The sequence below is a fragment of the Megalops cyprinoides genome, chromosome 15 (assembly GCF_013368585.1).
Source record: "Megalops cyprinoides isolate fMegCyp1 chromosome 15, fMegCyp1.pri, whole genome shotgun sequence".
NCBI classification, from domain to species: Eukaryota; Metazoa; Chordata; class Actinopteri; order Elopiformes; family Megalopidae; genus Megalops; species Megalops cyprinoides.
In genome coordinates this window covers 20,715,218-20,738,187 of record NC_050597.1, presented here as the reverse complement: position 1 = coordinate 20,738,187, position 22,970 = coordinate 20,715,218, and the positions used below count along the sequence as shown (strand labels likewise).

The 22,970-nt window shown below is 45.6% G+C and overlaps 1 protein-coding gene across 1 annotated transcript; it reads right to left on the bottom strand.

The window, feature by feature from the left end:
* Positions 1 to 1,437: 1,437 nt before the first annotated feature.
* On the bottom strand, positions 1,438 to 18,280 carry tarbp1 (TAR (HIV-1) RNA binding protein 1). The gene is made up of 29 exons (XM_036546838.1): positions 17,206 to 18,280; positions 16,843 to 16,940; positions 16,520 to 16,589; positions 15,395 to 15,543; positions 14,800 to 14,852; positions 14,207 to 14,304; positions 13,738 to 13,873; positions 13,166 to 13,262; positions 12,947 to 13,036; positions 12,521 to 12,674; positions 11,908 to 12,174; positions 11,469 to 11,566; positions 11,124 to 11,282; positions 10,487 to 10,716; positions 9,689 to 9,917; positions 9,112 to 9,300; positions 8,630 to 8,829; positions 8,258 to 8,329; positions 8,019 to 8,139; positions 7,699 to 7,809; positions 7,265 to 7,414; positions 6,942 to 7,028; positions 6,516 to 6,736; positions 6,283 to 6,364; positions 5,936 to 6,107; positions 5,379 to 5,564; positions 4,607 to 4,731; positions 3,869 to 4,005; positions 1,438 to 2,180 (listed from the first exon to the last, which is right to left on the bottom strand). The coding sequence occupies exons 1-29, from the start codon at positions 18,164 to 18,166 to the stop codon at positions 2,015 to 2,017; spliced, it is 4,908 nt and encodes a 1,635-aa protein (XP_036402731.1). The 5' UTR covers positions 18,167 to 18,280; the 3' UTR covers positions 1,438 to 2,014.
* Positions 18,281 to 22,970: the final 4,690 nt, after the last annotated feature.

The window sequence follows — 22,970 nt, the reverse complement described above, 5'->3', positions numbered from 1 at the left end:
AGATCCCCTTGGTTAGAGCGATGGTACTCCAAAGCCGGATGCAGGCGTCCAGAACGCGGAGCGGTGTGTATGGAGTTGCCTTGAAAGTCCGGCGAAGGTGGTCGCTGGCATATTCATAGCTACCGCAAAATTAAACCTAAAATTAGACAAGTAGCAAGCCTTACCCACCGCTGGTGAGCCTCAGTTAAAACTCAGGCTTTTACAAACTTGGGAAAAATTGGCCCCTTTCTCCATAATAAACTCATTTCCTTGTTCCCATCTCAAATGAGACTAACTCATCAGATCAAACGCTCTGTGGCTGTCCCACCTGTTCTGCTCCTCTCGGCGCAAGGCGGGGTGTGGCGAGGCGTGCGCACTGTAGCAGCGGGTCGCCGGGTTCGCGGTAGCTCTGTCCAGCATACTAGCCGAGCGGAAAATCAAACACTTCGTTAAACCTTTTTTTCCTGAATCTAAGAAAAAAAGCAGAACAAATACCAACCACTGAATGGTATGTTTAACTTCTTTGATCCTCAGTCCTCAACCAGTTCCAAATCAGATAATGAACGCGTTAAAGCACACATTGCATATTTAAACAGTGGTGCAATCTCCGTTTGTTTATTCAACTGGACTTTGTGGCGGAAAACAAACGTCCTCACGCACATCCAATTCATTCATTACATGTATGACGTTTTAAATATTGTCTCCGCCACATCAATACCAACTGCCGACGCACAGCTTGGTTACACTGCAGAAAAAAAAAACTCGAGTTTTGTTTTTGTATAGGTATATGTGTAAAACCCCAGAATTAAGACTTCAGTTATTACCTTACGAATTTATCAGTTCCACAAAGCATAACATAACTGGAATTTTACTCATCCTGAAAAATATAACTGAAATATCTGCTCTACTTAGCTGCTTAATTCAACCAAGCAGTTGATTAAATCTATAGTTTATGTATCTGAACGCCGGTGAAGACTTAGATCTTTCGTTTTTTTCTCCGTTGGCAAACAGCAAAGGAAAAGTAACTTAATATAAATGAGAAAAACAGATTTGGGTAAATGAGGAATTTCTGACATCCCAGTGGCTACACAAAAACACATGACTGCTGCCATTTCCTCTTGGAGTTGCTCTCTTCTCTACCCTAGTTCCCTCCTCCAGCCCTTAACAGACATTCCTGTACCATTTAATAGACTGTGACAACTGTATTCACCAAAGAAAACTTGGACTCCCCGTAGTTTCCAGCCAGTCTTTGCAGCTTTCACATCTTAGGTGGGAATGTGCATACAAGGACAGACACACACACACAAGCACGTTTGTGTGCCAGAAGACACAGACACACACATACACAAGCACAGATGCTCACACACGCATGCATACATCAATAACTATACGTAAATTCAGAAAAGATTTTAATAAAGATTAAAAAACTTTATTAATTTATAATGGTCACCATTGAGGGATGGAGGATGAGTCATTGACTGGAGATCAGATGTTGCAGAAATGACTCCCTCACCTGGGGCAGTGAACAAGCACCATCTGACGCCACTCCCCCGGAGAGTGCTCATACACTGCTGCGCCTGACCCAATCAAACAGCACACAGATTGGAATATTATAATGCAATATTCCCGCACATCTCCCACCATTTTGTATTCATTACTCCACTTCCTTCTGCAGGAGAGCAGAGGGAGGGGAAGAGAGGGGAGGGGAGACTGTAGACTGTACTAGCAACCACAAGGGAGATCAAATCTGCTCCAATCAGGACACAAGCCCGGCTTCTACAACTCAACCCCACAATAAAGGGCATGTCAGTCAATATGAAAACATGGACTGTAAAAAGAAATCACTTAAATTCATTTCATATATAAACAGTGGATTCCTTTACATAGTAAACACTGTTTGACCAGAGGTAGAGCACTTTGGAGGCCCAGGCTCAGACCTGGTGTGCCTTTGGCAAAAACAGCAAACCCTGTGAGAGAGGTTGCAGTACGCGGACACGGCTCATGGGGAAGAGTCCAGAGGGTCAAGGGTCAGAGCTCAAGGCGCTGGAGGGCACGGGATCAGGTGCTGACGCGTGTACTCCCACACCAGCAGGGCGGCGCTCACGTGCACGTTGAGGGATCGCGTGACGCCCAGCTGGGGGATCTCCACACAGACGTCCAGGAGCTGCAGCAGGTTCGCCGGGATGCCCTCGCGCTCGTTACTGTCAATGGAGAGGCGGAGAGGGGGAGGAGAAGAGGGAGGGGTGGGTCGCAGGAGGAGAGGAAGGAGTTAGTTAGGTCGACTCACGTGGCAGAGACGATGCATATTGACAAGTGGAAACTAAGTCAAATTCAGAATGCTTTTTACAGGTGGATTCTCATACAGGATATTGCCATCAACTGGCTATGAGAGACTGACTCAGAAAGGCTGATGCTGTTTTGGTTGCGTTTGAGCTTCTCCACACAATCTCCTTAAGAGGAATCTTTAATCAGAATGAACCTGTTTCTGCACAGCATTTTCAGAAATGAAACAGACAACAACTATGAAAGCAAATGCCTTTCACTCGAGACACCACAGCGCTTGTTTCAGATTATAGCAAATTTCCCTGATTATAGGTGAAAAATTATGTACGCTGTCTGTGTGCATAGAAATTTTTTTAGGAACTTGAGCTGACCACTGCATCCACTGGCTACACAAACAGATCCCGTTGTAACCCACACAGGAGCACTACGAATGCGCACGCATGTATGCATGCACGCACGCACGCAAGCAAAGCATCTTCTCTCAGTATTTGCTTTTCACATTCGGCTCCATACAAACAACCTCTATGTTCCAATTCAAGCTCTCGTGCTGTGATTGTACAGTGCAGATCATGCAAAGCAAACAGTGAAAAGAAAAAGGATTATGTTGCTGTAAGTGCAAAATGTTCCCAGCAGATACAGTGGGTGCCACCAGCCCATTCTGTGTACAGTACACAGTATATCTTTCCCTTAGTTATCTAACACCTATACTATGACTTACCAGGAGGGTTCTGACATATTATTTCACTGTGCTGAAATGTACACAGTACTGCCTGTCAGTGCAAAAGAAGGGTTTGCATTTTTAATGGCATATGAAGCTTTCACAGCTTTGTATACCAGTATCCCATCAGAGCACCATTAGAAACTGTCCCCTCACCCTCCACTGTAATCTGTGAAACACTCTAACACTTTAGCGCCCCCTTCAGCATGACACCCTGAATGGCTGTGAGCACATTTGCAGTGACTGCTCCCTGTCTGTCGCTGTAGTCTGGGTGTAATGAGCACATTACTGTTTACTCTTCATGGGGTGAGCTTATTAAAGAAGCGACATGCCCGGACAGGTCCTCCATTTGGGCAGCAGGCAGATGGGACGTGCATGGGGGGAGTGTCTTTTAGCATAATTAAAATACACAGCTTTGTCAGGTCCTAAGTGACTTCTGCAAGCTGCTCTAGGGAATATAACTGAATGCCAGAATGTGTGTGTATGTGTGTGTGTGTCTATACACGTGTGTGTGTGTGTCTATACACGTGTGTGTGTGTGTGTCTATACACGTGTGTGTGTGTGTCTATACACGTGTGTGTGTGTGTATATGAGTATGTGCGCATGTGTACATAGTGTTCAGTGACAGTTGTGTTTTGTTGCACTGGGATTATGTGTAGCATGAAGGTGAGGCAATGGAGTCCTGTGTTACTTTGAAGTGTATCACTGCAAGAAAACGATTCTGTGTACCACCAAGTCTAAAGTTGTGGCATGGTGTTATGCTCTGGAAGAGAACAGTGCTATGTATAGTCATGGTGTTGTGTAGTGCTGTAGGTGTGGTGTTTCATGGTGAAGTGACGGTACTGAGGTCCCAGATGAGGGGGGTGGGGGTGTGTGACAGAGACTTACCCCAGCAGAAGCAGGCTTTTCTCAGGGAAGCGGTAGCCCTGAAGGCTCTGGCTGTTGGCCGTTTGCTCCACTCCTACGATGCAGTAGCCCTCCTGCTTTTTCAGCTGCAGAAAGTCTGTCAGCTCACTGGGTTTCACCTACCAAAAGGAAGAGGGAAACTGTGGACAACAAGCCACTACAAACCTCTGTTGCTTTCAAAATAACCCCTTTCATCATGTTTCATTAGACAGGAATTAAATTACTGAGAAACTAACACAGACTGACTGATCTTGTCCATTCCCCAAAGGTGTTGCGTACAACATCTGGTAGAAATTTGGACACTACAGTCCCTGTCTTGGTGTAGGCCTGCTATTGCTCCTGATGTTACTTACAAAAGCTAACTTACTTGTCACTTCAAGATTTTTAACTTACACACAGCAGTAGTAGCACACACAGAAGTAGTACACACAGCAGTCTTGTCTTTTCTACAACTTTTCCTTCAAAACCTAGAGTACATGATGAACAGTAACAACCCCTCAAGCATCCTTCCAACACGTGGAATAACATGCCATGTTTTAACGTAGTTTAATGTTCTTTGGTCTTTTGGCTTTATTTTGTAATTGTGAGAGGGAAAAGGGCCATATTACAAAGGGATGCTATTATATTACACAGGCATGTTTAAATCAAATCTCAAATACAAAAGATGGGACAGTCATAAAGATGAGATCATGGGTCAGGAGGATATTCAGTAACACTCACCTCCAGCAGGGGGAGCCACAGCTCAGCTGACACACTTAAGGCCTGGAAGTGCTTATCGCTGACGTGACGAAGGCTATCCAACACCAGAGCACTGGCTCCAAAGATTTCACACGTCCTGCATAACCCTGTTCACACACACACACACACAGTGAGAGAGCGAGCAAGGGAAAGACCGATATCAGCCAGGGTAAGTGACATGCTAAATAAATTTAAGATGCACATTTTCAGCAGTTCTGGCATTATGATATGTCACTTCAATGTTTAATTTTCAAGTAGGCCTTGACCAGTGTAAACTAATAAAAAATAATAAACCCTAGCACCGGGTATCACAAGCAATAACAATTGATATGCCCAGGGAAAGCAATATATGCAGCCTTTTATGATGCAGCCATTGTTTTTTTATCTCTGTATAAATTGAGATTGTTATGAATCTGATCGCTTCTCATGCCAGTATGGTGTTTGCCCACTCTGAGCAGTAGACATAGTCCCAGTGCCTAGCAACTCTGCCAGGCACTGACTAGCACTCTTTATTGGGGGAGAATACATCTTCATTAGGGCTGAGAGAGTAGCCTTCTGGCCACACTTACCTATCCCCCCCCACTCCCCCAAACCCCTACAACCACTATTTCTGAGAAACAGGATGTGCATATACAAATATTACTGCGAAAGAGACTATGTGTGCGCATGTGATGTGTACAAACACTAGCGGGAAAGTCTCCATTTGCGTATGCTGGAGCGCGCGCGCGTGTGTGATTGTTTGTTTGCGTCTTACCTCCCAGGTTGGTCGGCTTGTCAATGAGGGAGGCCACCACCAGAAGGGCGCTGTGGGTCTTGCCCAGCCGTGCTGCCCTCTGCTGGGGCACCAGCTGCAGCTCCGGGTCCTGCTCGTGGATACCCAGCCTCCAGGGGGTCATCTTCTTCTGCACCTCAGCCCAGCGCTCCGCCTGCTCCTCCTCACCTGCCGGCCCACCGATTAAAGAGGCCCACCATTAGCCTATTACCCACTCAGTTTAGCTACTGCCATCTGCACAGTCTGAGTTTCATTGCCACCTATTACTGACATGTCACTGCTCATATATTCCTCCAGTTTCACCTCCGTGTTGGGCTCGAGGGCAGGGTGGTGGCATGATGCCTTATGCTTGGTATATCAGAGTGGCACACGTAAAAATGGCCACCCACCTGCCATATAGATGTCCCTGCCCACAAAAATTACTTGTTCAGAGCTGAAAGGGACACAGCCAGTGCAGTCTGCCTCCACTAAAATGAACCTGCATTCCTGTGCGCATTCTCTCTCTGCTGCCCCCTAGGGACCTGGAGTATAATCTGCACCTTTGTCCTGCTGGATCCAGTCCCCAGGCTGCAGCTGGCTCAGGTCCTTTCCTGGATTCTGCAACGGCAGTGCAGAACTCAGAGGAAATTCCACCAGCCGCTCAAACTTCCAGGGTGGGATCCATTCATCATCAGCCAGCTCTGACAGGCTGGGGAAGGTGTGGAATATCGTCTGGAAGAGGATAAGACAAAAACATGAGGGATCATAAGCATACTGCACCCTCTGCTCCAAGCAACACCGACTGCTAATACCACACCACAAGGTCAGTAAACAACATCCAAGACACAAAGCTGCATGCAACACTCTTAAGTGAACAGAGACAGGTCCAATCTGCAGACAGACACACCTCTATGCTGTAGTCCTCCAGTGGATGAAAGGCCCCAAAGAAGAAATGCTCCTGGATCCTGGTCCAGTTCTTCATTGCGTTCCTGAACGCATGATAGTCAATATCAGGCAGTCGGAATTTATTTTGCAGCTGAGCAAAATCAAAGCATCCAATCTTTTACAACATGCGACCAACCAGATGACAAGCCTGATTGGCTGGGGGCCAACCAATCAGCTGGATGGCTGCATGCTCACCCCGTGCTCTGCATGGCCTCCGCCTGCTGCAGGCAGGCCTGAATGACGGCGGCCAGGCCCCCCAGCCCATCGGGGCCCCCCGCCTTCTCTTCAGCCAGGGCTCTCGCACCCTCCAGGCACCATACCCGTTTGAGGGCGAGCAGGGCGTAGAGTCGCACACTGAAGTTATGGCTGAAGCACCACTGCAGGACCACATTCAGAGCCTTCTGCCACTGCCCAGCCTGGGTGAGAGAGAGAGAGAGAGAGAGAGAGAGAGAGAGAGAGAGGTGAAAGGGAGTAAAAGGGAAGGAAAGGCAGAGAGGGAGGGGGGGAGAGACATGGAAGGTGATAAATGATCTCCTGTATGTGTCTGCCTTGAGCTTACAAGACTGTTACACAGCTGAGTAAACTAGTGAGAGTATGGGCCATGCAATCAGAGGATCTTACCTTGTCCTTAACATTGGGCAGAATGATGTTTAAGTGCACAAGCACAGACAGGAAGGTGCAGATGCTAGTCTTGGTCTTCTCTTGATCCTGCAAGCACATTTTGCATATTCACACGTGAAAAACCAAATGCATGAGGCTACTGAACTCCAGTCAGTCTGACTCAGTTTTCTGGACTGTCAGTGTTCTGGAGTGTCAGTGTTGTAATGGTGTCTGTGCTCCTGAGTCACTGTGCCAGGGTCAGTGCTCCTGTGTGTCAGCGATCCAGGCTGGCCCCGCGCCCTGAATATCAGTGTTTTAGAGTGTAGTTCCAGCTGCGTACTCACCATGCTGAAACAGGCCCACAGACTGTCCACGCGAGCTGGGTGCCTGTGCAGGATGAGCACTATCACCCATTCGATCAGGTACTTCACTGAGGCCTGGTTACTGCTGAACCCAGCCTTGTATACACGGTCCAGCACGGTCTCTACAAACTCCTGCACAGGGACACACACCCCATATACATCACCCAGACTCAAATGTACATATACTTCTGTGTGTGACTATATGACTGTATGTAAAATGAAGGTATGAAGTATGAAAAATACTGCGTGTATTTCATTGTGTGAGTGAAAATATCTGTGTGTGCATGCTGTCTCAGCTTTTTCACTTTCGGTAGCAACACTGTGACGAAGCATGTGTGTGTATGTGTATGTACATGTGTGTTTGTATGTGTGTGTGAATGTAAATGTGTGTGTGGGAGAGTGCCTGAGTGCTTCACCTCTCTCAGTTTGGGCAGCAGTACCAGCAGCGTCTGCCACACCCTGTTCTTCACTCGATGCTGAAGAGAGTTGCCATAGTAACGCACTTTCGACTTCGAGATCTCCTCATCCTGAGAGAGGGGGGGGGGGGAGGGTGGGGGCAGGTGGGTGTAACAGAGGAACAGAATAATGAACGAGAGGGGATGGACACTTCAGAGTAAAAGAACACACACACACACACACACGCTTGCACACACACACACACACACACACGCACACACACACACACACAGCCACTGTCACTGATGCATTATGAAGAACTCTCTCCCTCCTGCTCCACCTTTCTCAGCAGTAGCAGCACCAGCTCCTCCATCAATCTTTCATGGAGAGGACGGGACACCTCCAGCCGACTGAGGAATGCCACAGCGCAGAGGCGAGGGAACTGCTCGTCTCGCCCGTCGCTGGCAAAGAGAGGGGGGGGAAGGGGGGTTTCCCAAGTCAGGGCAGCCGTGCCAACAGGTACAGACAGGGGGAGGTGTCAGAACAGAGACGGAGAAGGGTATTCGGACACGCTCTCACCTGGTGACAGCTGCGTTAGCAGCACACTCCTCTCCCAGCTGCTCCACGTACATGTGCACTTCCTGGATCAACCTGTTTTCCAAACAAGAGCAACGTTGTCACACTGAAATGAAAACGCAGTTATGTTTTAGCATGCGTCTCTACTCCTGAGAAGTAGAGGGAAAAGTAACATCCCATACTATAGCAGAAAATACAACTACTACTTCTAACAATTGTACCTACTGCCACTTCTACTAATGTTACCACTACTACTGCTATTACCGCTATTAATAACAATATAATATTACCATTACTACAACTACTCCTTATGAAAGACCTACTGCTACGTCTATTAATAGTATCAGCAGTATTATTCATAAATATCAGAAGCACCTCTGGTCCCTCCGGAATACTGGGCCATAGACACAAGCTTCAGCCAGGATGTCCACATGTTTAAGAGCGCCTAAGAACCGGATGTCTGCCTGGCTTTCACTTCCGGGGTCAGAGGGCAGCCAGGTGTGGCAGCAGTGTCGGATCAACACGTGGAACACGCCCGTCTTGACCTGAGACAGCTCCAGCAGCTCGGAGGTGACCTGTGGGATAGCGCCCACAGCGGTCAGAAAGTGAGAGGCTGATCCAAGGCACTGAGTTACAGTGGCAAGCCAGTTTCCCCCCAGCACACGCACACGTATGAACTGTGCAGTAATACAGACCCACTCTTTACTGGAACTTTCTACAGGGTCTTCCTTTTTTACAATGTCCACACTGCAGCGCCTGCCATCTGTATTTCAAACCATCCGTGCACATATCATCAGTCATGCAGTGTAAAGAAACTTGATCTAAGGGGTTGTCCCATGGCACCCCACTGCAGTCACCTGCCGCACGGTGGCAGAGAGCCGTGGCGTCTCTGTGTCCGTGAGCTCAAGCACGGCGCGGTCGAACGCGAAACGCACAAAGCCCTCCAGAGCCGGCCAGAAGTCATGGGGGTTACTGTTCAGGCCCAGAACCACCTTCCAGGCCAGGGTCAATGCCTCCGCACTCAAAGCCTCTTCAGACAGCACCACCTGGTTGGGGACACGGGGAACAGCAAGGACTACAGAAAGCTGTTGAGCCACACACAAACACACACACACACACACACAATGACATGCCCCTGACAACACCACTCAGAGTAACTGATTCAAAGGGCTCACTGATGCAAAGAGCACAATGCCTTTTCCCTGATTGCTGTGGTGAAAAGGCAAAAGACCGTCTAATCAAGAATGGTGGACACATGACATGATGCTCACCTGGACATTATGCTGAGTTTGGGCATAGAATAGGGCAACACTAAAAATGATTGATTAACCCCAACAGCAGCACAGAATTACACCAAACACTTGCTATTAGCAGTAACAGCTAAACAAGCCATCCAATTATTATGATAATCATAGTGGGCAAGGCACGGCTGACCTGGGGGAGCAGTGATGTCATACAGTCCAGGACGGGCAGAACCAGGTCGCTGGGCAGGATGGCTAGGGCCTCCATCGCAGCCCTCAGAGTGGCAATGGCTGGGGGGGCCTCCGAGGGCCCGGAGGGGACGTGAGAGCCCAGGACAAACCGCACGCAGGTCCACTGGTCCCGCACGAACTGGGCGGCCACTCGACCCCATCCGCGCAGGTCAGGCCCCTCCTCCACACCCCTGGGAACACAAAGAGGTCCAGTCACTGAGGGCTTAGGTGAATTTACTGCTGAGATATAAAATGTACAGGTAGAGATGAACAACAAAAATTAATCCCATATCAATATTATGTTCCATAGTCTGATGCAGTACGCCATGATGGCTTTTTCTGCAGTTCAACTTCTGCCATCATAGTGAGGTCATCATCATACAGTGTACACAGCATACACATCATCACACATGATACGGCATGCTGTGCGATCCTGATACACATCTGTTACACAAATATGACATCATAATTGCACTCATATTAAATGAAACCTTGACATTATTTAGCTAGCCAGAGCCTGCCTAGCCAGAGCTCCCTATTTCTCTAAGGGTATTTTACCATTATTATATCATGAAATAAATATCCCTGAATTGTGGCAAACAAATATTACAGAATATGCCTCATGTGTGACATCTGCTACAGGCTAAATGTGCTCCCAAAGCAGCTCAGATCAATGCAATGCAGGCTTGCCTGAACTTAAAGCACCCAAAAGTGGCAACTTTTGTTCAGATGGCTCTGACTACTGCATCACACTACTGACCCCTCCAGGTGGCCGGTGGTAACTGCAGGCTTGTGCAGTGTCTGGTTGAGTTGGGCTGGTGAGGACGATGATGATGACGATGGGGAGGGGAAGAGCAGCGTTCCCACAGAGGAGAGGGCCTGCGCGGCGGCAGGGTGAAGGTCCCTCCCATGCCTCTCTCCCACCTCACAAAGCAGGGCCAGCGATGCCATACTCACCACTCTGGCCACCTGGCCGCACACAGAGGGATTCTGGAGGAAATCAAAACCCACATAAACAACAGGGGTCAGAGGTTACACGGCAGCTTCCTGCTTCTAAAGCAGGCGATGGTTCTTACAATATTGTTTCAACAAAAACAAACCAGCTGGCTGTAAACTGTACTGATCTATTTTACAATGCCAATAACACAATGATGTTTTACAATGACAATAACACAGCTTTTAGTTTACCGACAGAGAATAAAACAATAGCGCCATCTACTGGTGTGACAGGATGCCTTAGCAAACACTGCATCACTTCCTCATCATCACGCTTTGATTTTGCTGCAGGGTACAAAATCTATCAGGCATAAACCTGTCTGCAAAATACCTACACAATGTCATTGGAGGATTACCACAGAATAAAAAGAAAGTGTGTTGACACATAGTGTTGACAGTACCTTCTCCGCTGGTTTCTGCAGGACTCTCAGGCAGTTCTGGGTCAGCGCCGGGACAAAGCCTCCGAGTCGGCTTGTGCGGTGCCACCCCACAACACTGTACAGCTGCACCAGCTCTCTCAGTACCGACAGATACAGACCGGCCCGGTCCACATCACACAGCTGCAGAACAGCAGTGCTGTCAGTCACAGTCACACACAGAATAACCAGCCTGACAAGGAGCGAGAAAAAGAAAAGGTACCGAGGAGGACAGAGAGAAAGTGACAAGAGACGGGAAGAAAATGGATAAAACAAGGGGAGAGAGAGTAAGAGAAGAAGGGAGATAAACGGAGATTTACAGATGTTTACCTCGCACAGCTCCCCACTTAATCTCCGCAAGAGGAACCCCTGGATCGGCTCAGCCACGCCTAGCACAGATGTTTCCAGAGCAGCAGCGACCCCATCCCCTGTAAGGACAGTGGACACAGCGGACACGCATGACACTGCGGTGCACAAAAGAGGCTGAGGGTCTGACTGATGTATGCTGCAAGCCAACAGACATTCAAATACAAGACAGTGTACAAGCATAAATACCACTGCCTGCCTGCATGTGGGTGTAAGCAGTAGACCTGGCTACTGTCCCCAGGACTGATTCTAGATCAGTGTACCCCCATTACTTTCCTAACTTATTCTGTTAAAAAAAAAAAGCAGACTCTGATCCAGGGCCAATTTAAGGAGGTAGCACCTATCTCCAATGTACATGCTATGACATCATAACTAACGCAGCAGAGCCAATCCCAGTGCGCACCTGTGTGTGTCTGTGTGCTCTGACTGGCTCGTCTGTGGCGCAGCTGGAGCAGCCGGAGCAGCAGCTGCAGGCTCTTGTCCGTCTTGCGCAGGGGCAGGTAGACGTTGGTGCTGAGTCTGCTCAGGGTATCCAGCAGAGGGAGCAGTAGCGTTTCTAACACTCCCGCCAGCTTCCCTCCAAGTCTTCGCCCTTCCATGTCCACTGATAGCAGGATTGCCCGGGCCAACAGCTCCGCCTCCCCAGGATCTGGTATACTGTCTGGAATGGCTGTGGAATATTATACCCCAGGTAACCAGAACAGTATAGTCTGACACAACAAACACTAACTCCTGCCAAAGGTACTCACCCAAGTTCCAATGCATCCACAAGTGAGACTTTTTTAATACACAGTATTGTAAATTAAAACAAATAAAACGCATTTTATGTTGCAATCCACAATTACACAATTAATTGCTGTAAAACAGACATCTTAAGACACTGAAGTTGATGGCAGCTTGCTCCACCTCCAAATTTAAGAAAAGTATGTAATTTCTGCATTTGGCAAAGTTCAGCTATCCCAACTTTATCCCTGCTGAGGTGCGGGAATATTTCAGGACTGTCCTCTCATTCTCACCAGTGCTGGCTGGGACTCTGAGGAAGGCCTCTAGCTGGCAGTGAACAAACTCCAGGGCTGGGCTGGTGTCATTGGCCCCCGGCTGCAGGTGTGAGTCCCTGTCTCTGACAGCAGGCTTAAAGCTTCCCTCATTGACCAGGAGCCAGTCACACAGCTGGAGAACAGACACACACACAGAAACACGATCACACACACAAACACAAACGGGCAAAGACACATACACATACATAAATACAGGACAACAGAAACAGACAAACAAAGCACTAACGTTACCAGTGACATGGTATTGGGCATTTCGGAGGGGATTATTCCCACAATGCAATGCTCCTAAACCAATGCAAGACAATGCTGTGACAAGCACTAGCAGTGACCTCAATGGTGCTGTGGCAAACCTCCTTCCCCCATCCTCCGAACTTTGATCTGTACCTGATTCCAGAGCACAGTCCCCCGACATAGTGACTCCTCAGCAGGAAAATGCACCAGGAACCCAAAGACATCAGCCAGAGTAACTGTGGACTATAGCAAAGTGAAAATACAGAACATGTACTCTATTTCCATTTTTTGTAAACACCCAATTTCATTTTATTTCTCCATTTTGTATGACACATAAATGCAGGTTACAACTACTTAAAAAAAAAGTCATACCACATCTGTCAGACAGATGGCACTCTGCAGCAGGAAGCACTGGGCTGCTCCTCTCAGCAGAACCTGGTGAGTGATCATGGTGGAGCGCAGCACCTCCCTGAAGTAAACAAAAGCAAATCTCTTTACTCTCCTGCCATTTAGCCTGAATCTCCATCACATCACTTATAATAATACAGTGAAACATACAAGGATCCATCATTGCAAAAAATGCTAAAATGCAATATAATAATTGTTTTAAAATACACCACCAGGCTAATACTGTACTAAGAGAGCTTTAAGAAATGGTACAAACAGCCCTTAGGGTGTTGGCAGTTTTCGGGTGTTGACAGTTTTCAGCTGCCCATAATTCTTTGACAATGCTGTGTAATTTCATTAAAGCTCTTAGAGAGTTAGACACCTGCTTCACTCTGGTCTAGATCAATTCCTAATTCACATGCTCCCAAAACATCCTGTGGAATGCCTCCCCACGTTCTGCATCTCCTCTGACCAATTCTGCAGTCTCTGGTCTAGACTGAGATGGGAGGGGGACTGTGGGGCTAAAAAATAAATTTGGGCATGGTCAGCCCTGTTACCTGAAGGCGAGCAGTCCCTGTGGGCCGAGCACAGGGCAGGGAGGGAGGCAGGACAACGCCTGGGAGAGGAAGAGGATGGGGACGGCGCCCCAGTGACGGGACCCCATCCGCTGGAGCAACTGCAGCAGCACGGTGCCTGCGCAGAGCAAACAAATGTACACTCACTGCGCAAACAGGGCTGCGGAGACCGCTGCCACCATTACCACTACAGCTGCTACACACGCACCACGTCCATGCATATCATTTAAGGAACAAGACCTCGTGCTAAGCGCTTTGTGTGACCATTCAATAATACAGCTTCAAACTCAAAGAGCAGAGCTACAGAGTTGGTCCCTGTCATGACAGAATCCTGTTCCTCGCAGAAGGAACAGCAATGATTCACTACACAGCAGTGACTCACTACAGCAGTGCTTCACAGGGTGCTGGTGCAGAATCATGCCCTGCTGGGTCTGAACCACAAGTGCCCTACCTCTGTTCTCCTGCGGCAGGCCGGTGAAGAAGGTCACCGTGAAGTCTTTCAGCTTGGTTCCCATCTCCGGACACTCCCCTATGCCCTGCCCAGCTGACCTGGAGAGGAACAGTGTTCGACAGGATGATGGATGGATTGTCCCTCCCAAGCCCACTGCACATGGTGTGCTTCTATAGCCAGAGACCAAGAAATCCCATCACAGAGCAGAAGATGGGAAATGAAGTCCAGAGCTCCTTTAATGCAATCCACAGACTCCGTTTCTGGACTTCACATTCCATCAGCCCTATTGTTAAAACCACTTGCAGCACTGAATACTGAATGCAGAACAGGTCATTTCACAAAAACACTCCAGCCACCCGTATCTCATGGAGGCAAACACATTACAATGTCGGCTTTTCTGATGCATTCAACAAACTCTACCTTCTTTTGGGTGGTGATGTCTGGGACTGCTACTGTCACATGACTACCGACGTGTTACACATTTTGACACTGTAATGCAGGAACCTGGTGAAAACAACATGCGGCCATACACAACCAATAAAACCTACCAGGTAAATGTAATATAAGATGCCTGAACAGGCCATTTGACTTACCTGTGGAATAGGGAGCTCTCTGCCAGGACTTCCAAGAAGGGACCCATGATGAACTTGTAGACGAAGGGGGTAGGGAGAAGAAGAGCTCAGCCATTCGATGACCACACAAATGTCTGACCCAAAACTCACCCAGCTGCTATCCAAATCAGGCCATTACCAACACAGAAAGTAGCCAAAGAAATTTAATCATCCTAAATCTTACCAAGAACATACAGTAAAGGCTTAGGTTATCACTTGGAATGGGGTCTATGGTATGTGATCTATGTTGTATGAGTTTCCTGACTCAGTTTCACCCCCTCACCAAAAAATGGCTCACTCTGACAGTATGTACAAAAACAAAACTAAGAACCAAGGCAAATAAACTCTGAAGTCATTTTTCTTAGTTTCATTGTTATGGCAATTATTGCCTTGTGGCTTTGCAGGGCAGAGTACATACTACACCACCTGATCCAGCAACTACTATATGTGCTCGTAGAAATAAAATAAAAAGTGCACATAAGGATAAAACCAAAAGACAAAGACATTCCCAGTGCTGATGCTCTGTCACGGGTAATGATAGACGAAATGATCTAGTGGGCATGACTTGCTCTCTCACCTGGGAGAAAGCCAGGGCAAAGGCCGGGCAGCGGAGCACCTGCAGCTCCAGCAGGTGGCACACCCCCTCCCTCATCACCGTCTTATTCTCACTGTGGAACATGCGCTGGTACACACACTGCAGCCAAGACGGGTGGAGCAGGGCACTGTCTGCCAGACACAAGGGAAAAGGAGGAAGAGCCAGAGAGAATACGAAGAACATTTACATTTACGTTTATTCATTTGGTAGATGCTTTTATCCAAAGCAACTTACAGGTGAGATAGAGTGCAATACAAAAGCAAACAAAAAGCCATATAAGGAATCAATAATATTAGAAGCGCAGCATGACCAGGCTTCAACAGTTGGCCAGACATAGTACAAGCTAGCGGCGAGAGATATGAGTGCATTCAACCATTAGGTCTGTTTTTTTTTTTTTTTAAGTAAAGGAAAAGAAAGTTTAAGACATAAGAAATTGCTTTGGGTGGTAGTGTTTCAGGTGATCAAGTAAGCATGGACGAGCTGTGTCTTCAGATGTTTCTCTAAGATAGTGAGGGACCCAGCAGAACGGAGAACAGGTGAAAACAGGAATGAAAGAAAGTGCATGAGAGAAAGAGTGAGGGAGGAGTAAGACAGCGTGACAGAGACAGATAGTTATGTTTTGGTACACAAACAGCAGTTATGATGGGCAGGAGCTCTGTTCGGAAAGATCAGGAGAGGGACTGACTGAGAGTCAAAGGCCACCACTGGCCAATTAGCTGTGGTCCTGCTAGTTGTTTCACCCAGGTACTGTATCACAAACTGATTTAACTACAGTAAACTCCTGACTGTATACTTCCTGAACTGGTGCAAGACTACGCATGTAAGCAGAATATGCATATAAGAGGAGTGTGTAAAAATGGTGCGAAACATGGCCAGGTGTACAGTGCACAGTTTTTACATTTGCAATTTTAGGGAATATTCCACCTGATTGGAACCGTAATACCATAATTGGAACTAAAAACAAATATAATGACATCTAACAATTACCTAGAGTTTAAGAATATTTCTAGTTTGTCAGAGGTTGTGGCAAAATAATTATTCTACCTCAAATATGAACATTTCAGAGCTTGCATATACAAAGTTTGTGCATACAGCCGAGTAAGATACCTTCACTGCTGCTCACAGTAGCTTCAATCAGTGCATTAATCCTTTTAAGCACAGGACGGACCACATGGATCTGGGGAAAACAGTGGCATCACTAAGGCATTACTAATGAAGCCGGCTGAATTCTATGATTACTGACAAAGAATTTATTAAAATAAGAACACATACGCTTTTGAATTGCTGGAGTACTGATCAGGAAGTTGAAAACGATAAACCAACATATTAATTATGCTGTGGCTATGATAAATCAGTACAGTATATAGTACACTACTAAATGACTGATTCCAAACACAACACAAATTTGACATGGATTTATAGCTTCCTACTTGGTTTTCATCTAGGGTCTCCATAATCAAAGCATAGTCTTCCCAGAATTCCCGAAGTAGCTGGCTCCTCTCTGGCACCCACCTAAACACATTTCCAGCTGCAGAGAGTGATGGATGAGAATTACCTGGTCACAAAAGTATTACTGCCACTGCCACTGAGTTCAACAGTGAGCAGAACCTGTAGACTTGGGAACACAAGTCAACAGGTGTCAATGAAATTTGTGTCACTGCCAGTGTATTCAGTGGTATCGGTAAAATTATTTTTCATGCAAAGAATAGTCTGCTGCTCCTCTATACAGCACTTATTCAAGTAACATATGCAGTGAATGAAGTATGTATGTATGTATAAATGCAATGTCTTACTTTCCGGCGATGCAAAAAGCCCAGGCTTCTCCTCCTCTGACATCGCGACACATCTCTTGAGCAGGAACAGAGCTCGTTTCCGTGACAGGTTGTCTCTGTGCGTCAGTCCTTCTTGAATGATTCTCCAGAATTGCGATGAATGGCGTAGATCTACTCCACCCGTAGGAAGGCAGAAGGGTTTACCTGGTGTGTACAGGTGGTCCGACAGAGCTGTCAGACACAGCAGAACCCGAGCTGTCACTGTCGGCGTGCCTTCACTCTCGTGCCAGCAGCGCAAGTTCTCCCAGATGTGCCGGAGCGCATCTGATCTCCTCTCGCAGTCCCCGCAGTTGTTGAGGACAGTAAATAAAACCCGGACCACCGTTTTCGAAACCAGCGCATCCGAACGCACCCTAATGCAGGTGAGAGCGGAGGAGAGGATTCTCGCTATCAACTGCTTGTCCAATGGAAGAGCAGGTACAACAACTGCCAGCGCTTCGATGGCAACCTCTGCGTCCAAACGTTCCTTGCCTTCCACGGTCTCCCCCTCCGTGAGATTCAGCACCGGCAAAATAATGCTGATCAATCTGTCCAAGACCTCTCTGTCGCACAGTCCAACACAGACACCCAGCAACTCGCACAAGGCACTAAGCATCTCTTTGGTCTGGCTGCTTTGGTTACAGAGAGACTCATTTTCGCTGGAGATTCTGAATAAAAGAGGTAAACACTGATTCCATATCACAACCCCCACTTTGCTAAGAAAGCGTTCCCTTTTCGCATTTGTGGCGGTACTAACCTCTAATTCGCTCCCGTTGGAATTCATGCCATACTCTGGGAGCTTACCAATTCTGGCTATTAACGTGGCTAAAGCTTCTACCTTCTCTGTCTCCGGCCACGTGTCGGTTGTCAAACATAACGTGTTCAGAACATTCTCGTGATCGGGGCAGTTCAATAAAAGAGCATTGATTAAAATAGCAGACATTGTTAATAGAACAACGAAGACGCACAGACACGTTTAAGTAACGCACGCTCGCCTCTGTGCAACTGCCGGCATCACTTAAAGAAAGCACTTCCTGGACACTCACATATCCAACCCAGCGCCATGTAGAGAGAGTCGCGTCAACGGAAGTCCAAAATGCTTGATCGTCACGTGATTCACGTAGACTTCAGATAGTTCCAGGAAGTTCTTGGCGGGCAATTTGAATGCGTAAATACAGAGACAGAACTGCGACTTTTTGGTAATTGGTAGTCAATAAATGCATTGATTTACAATATTTATATAGCACACCGACATGTGTATGTAGTTACGTCAATATGTTTTTTTTAAAGTAAAATTCGGTACTATTTGAGGATTAGTGTGAACAGATAGCGTTACCTGCCCCGTTGACATATTTTAGGCTAATGTTACCTCGGTTAAAGAGCGTGTTACTGTAGTTTATTGCTTTGAATGTTTTTTTATTATGTTCTTAAACTTGTATGGTAGTCATGAGCAATCATATCCTAATATTTATTGTTATATTTAGAGGGAGGGAAAGAGAAGGAATGTTTCAAAATTCAGATCAGATTAATTTTCTAACATTTCTTTAATTCACGGTGGTTTCTGTAATCCCATGGCAATTGAAGGCTAAGTAATCTTAATGACTAATGTAATCTGTATGATTTTCAGGTAGGACAGAATGAGACCGACAGGTGACTATCAACGATTGTCATGAATTCATTAAATACATCTCTAATAAACTCAAAAAGATGAATAGCATGTCAAGCAGTTTGTCTGTGCTCTTTCCCCCGTGTTGTCCTTGAATTTAGTCTCCATCATGGTATGCTGTGCTGCATGGGGATGCTCCAATCGCTCGGAGAAAGGAGTACGAATGTACGGTTTCCCCACTGACACGGAGAGGAGGAAATAACGGTTGGCTCAAGTGAGCAGGAGCAATCTTACTATCACTAAAGATTACAACAACAAAAATATGTGAGGTAATCATATTGAGGCTGTTCGTGGTTAATATTATGTGTTGCTAACTTTGAATACCTGTTATCTAACGTTCCCTAAATCTAATCTCTAATTTAGTGGGGGGATAATCCACTAACATGCTTTAATGCACATGTTAATTTCATTCAGATGTGCTGATAATATACAATCTGATTCTTTAAACGTCTTACCCTTTAAAAGTGCATCACAAACGGTCTATTCTGCAGCAACTCTACTGCGCTGCTCGTATTTGCTGCTAACTTCCGGGAACTATTGGGAGGCTCCACGATCCGCCATTGCTGGAAAAAAAAACGGTCCATTGGAGCGAACGGGGTTGACGCGACTCAACCCTGCAATTGTTTGAACGCATGCGTACTAGGTTGTTCAGCTAGTGACGTATTGTGCAACGCGTAGTTGGGTATCGGAGACATATGATTGGGGACTTAAATAACCTTTGGAAAGTCGTGAAAACGAGCAGGAATGGTTTGTTTTCAAATTTAATTTTTTAAATTAATCCGTTAACAGTGGTCTGACGAGTATCACATGTTGTTATCTTAGGCAGTCCATTTTTTAAACCTATGAAGGCCTGGAAACCGAAACGTCTGTGATTTCTCCCCTTCTGCTCTTTAAAATTGTATCGAAATATCAAAGAAAATTTAATTTCTTAGTAACACAGTAAGTTTGTTTTAGTGTAATACCCAAGTGCATAGCGCCACTTATCGGCAAATAGACGACACAGTCACTGGCTTCAATTTGTTTGCATGTACGTCAGTGTAAAACACCAGAATGTCTGAAAACCTGAAAGGCATAAAAAAAACACTCACCAGCACTGACTTAAAACGACAATGGAAACGCTATATTGTTTTACGACTTCAGGCTTTCTCATTATTTAAAAAATAAACGCATTTTTATTCTTTCCTCATTATGCTTTGGTTTTTCTGTTTGGCCAACCAGCACGTCAGTAAGGCTGCCAGCTATCTGGTTTCAGTCGGGTTATTATTAGGTAAAAAATTCTTTCAGGTTACTGCACCTACATTGATATCCCAGTATAACTGAGAAGGAGGAATACCCACACTTTGACACGTTCTCCTAATGAACTGATTATTGCACTTCCAGCTCAATTATCACAAATTTCACGAGGGGTATTGCTGTAATTTTTAAGAAAAACATAACACCTACAGGAACAACCAATAATCATTTAAAATTCATTCAAAGTAATTGAAAAATTATACTAGCCTATATTATAATTATCCAAAATTTTTATAAAGCTGATAGTGGTGGAATGAACTCTCCATGGGGGTAGGACAGCGGAATCACTTGCCATCTTCCGACGGTTATTTACGGTTAGGTAATTAACACTAAATGTGGTATAGCGTAATTGATGGAATTACTAATTTTGCTACTTTGTGAAAGAAAAAAATGTTTTTCCCACAGGCGGTCCCAGAGACAGAAGGATCATGTTGATCGGCAATACTGGTGCTGGGAAAAGTGCAACAGGAAACACTGTTCTGGGTAGAAGAACATTTGAATCAAAATTTGACACAAATCAGTGACGTACAGGTGTGAGTCTGCAGAAACCTGGATTTCTGGCCGGAAGGTTACTGTGTATGATACTCCAGGTTTCTTTCACACAGAGCTCTCTGAAAATAGGTTGGCAAAACAGATTAAGTCAGTCATTGAACTGGCAGTACCAGGAGTCCATGTCTTCCTTTTCGTGATAGAACTGGGCAGGTTCACGGTGCTGTCCTTGGAAATAGTGAAGAAGGTGGAGGAAATGTTAGGTGAAGGGGCAGCAGAATGCACAATGATTCTGTTCACCCATGGAGACAAACTCAATGGGGGAAACATACAAACATACATTAATGGGAATCAACACCTCTGTGCTCTTGTGCAGAAGTTCAGGGGCATGTATCATGTGTTTAATAACAATAACCTTCAAAACAGGGAGCAGGTAACACAGCTGCTGGAAAAAATAGACAGCATGGTGAGCATTAACCGTGGTTCACTTTACACAAGCGAGAAGTTCAGCGGGGCAGAGAAAAAGCTTGAACAGGAGCGTAGAAAAAGGAGAGAACAAGAGCAATCAGTTTTGACTCAGTTGGAGCAAGCAAATCATGTGATTGAAAAGCTGGAGGACACAGTCAAACAACAGCAAGTGATCATAATGGCTGCTGCCATAACTGGAGGAGCTATTATAGGAGGTGCAGTTGGAGGAAAAGTTGCTGCAATGTGTGCTAGTAGTAAACTGGCAGTATGTGCAGGTGCTGTTGGAGGCTCTGTTGTAGGAGCTGGAGTGGCGTATGGTGGAGTTAAGGCAACAGAAAAAGCAGGGCTGGCGGGTGCGGCGGGAGGGCTGGCTGGGAAGCAGCAGCAGGTGCCGCAAGTGCAGGGCTAGGAGCAGGAGCAGTGAAAGTGGACGAACACCAAAAGGAAAAGCCGGAGTGAGAGGAGAACACGGCAACACCAAAGGGTTTCCGAAAATCGGTGGGACAGTTTGGTTTTTGGTTGTAAAATACATTGTGTCAGTTGTATCACAATAAAACTGCTCTTGCAGTACATGGGGCCAGGAATCCTAAAGTTATTGTGCCTATAATAATCTGTATAATTAACCAAGACATATCATGATGTTAGCAATTTTCTCATTGTAAACACATACACATATAAAGTGATTTGTAAGGCTTAAATGTGAAACCTGTTGTGCAAACCAGAATTGTTCTTTGGATGAGAGAAAATACTTGTCTGTGATAGAACATACTTTGTAATGTAAAACTGAAACTGATCAGCACAAAGCTAATTGCTGTAAATTTGCTTACACAGGTAGATAAACACAGGCTTAACAGATCCACTAAAGATGATTTTATTTGGTTCTTAAATTTTGCAATGTTATTGCCCTTACGGGTAAGCTGGGGAAATAAGACCCCATTCTTTTGACTGCTCCGGGAACTATTACATTTGATGTGTTGAATTCTACACAGCAGTTGTGGGGAGTTTGAATAATTTAATCTTTTGCTTGATCATTAAATTTTTTTATTATGATTCTGATTATCACTTCTGACTGATTCATGTATGTTTTTTCCTCTTTGGAATTTCAATGTTTGGTCATCTGTGTTTTTGTTTTTTCTGTTAACAGCAAAATGGAAAATAATATTAATACTTGATCAAATTTCTCTTGGCTAAATATCACTAAGAGTACAGTTAAAGTGGTTTTCATATTTTTTAAGAGCATGCACTGCATGCACCAGATGAACATTATATTCAACTTTTGGTGTTCAGTTAAGGGTTCACATTTTAAGTGTTTTGAATGTATGAATAAGGTACTTACATTTCTAGTGGAGAAAGTAGGATATTTGCAATCATGTGCATTTGTAGCATGTATAAAAAAGCATTTAGGAGAGGAGAGTGTATTTATTTTAATATATGCCTCTGCCAGTTGAACAACCATCAGACCAAGGTCATCACCAGCATGCGTATGCACCCGTGTTACAACTGTTCATTTTTGCACTGTGGTCTTAAATTGATATACCTTTAGAATTCAAACCAGTAATTTAACATCTTTCAAGCAGTGTACCTTTAGGTTTATAGTACAATTCGTGCAATGCAAAGCAGTGTTGTGGTTATGGTAGTTTCATAGAAAAAAAATGGCAGAATAAGCACAACTGGGGATAATTCACCACATTTTGATTGATTATTTGCTGCATACTACATTCATCAGTGTAAGTTTGGTATGTGCAGACTTTATGTGGACAGTGATTCCAAATAAATACAGTTGTCAATTAACACTTCAGTTCTTACAAACTTCATATACCGGCAGAGCAGA

Excerpts from the sequence above, each read along its gene's own strand:
- tarbp1 (XM_036546838.1), bottom strand. The coding sequence starts at position 18,166 with ATGTCTGCTATTTTAATCAATGCTCTTTTATTGAACTGCCCCGATCAC. Across the intron at positions 7,810-8,018 it reads TGCTGCTACTGCTGAGAAAG|GATGAGGAGATCTCGAAGTC; the intron begins GTGGAGCAGGAG and ends CCCCTCTCTCAG. Across the intron at positions 4,732-5,378 it reads CAAGCCGACCAACCTGGGAG|GGTTATGCAGGACGTGTGAA; the intron begins GTAAGACGCAAA and ends GTGTGTGAACAG.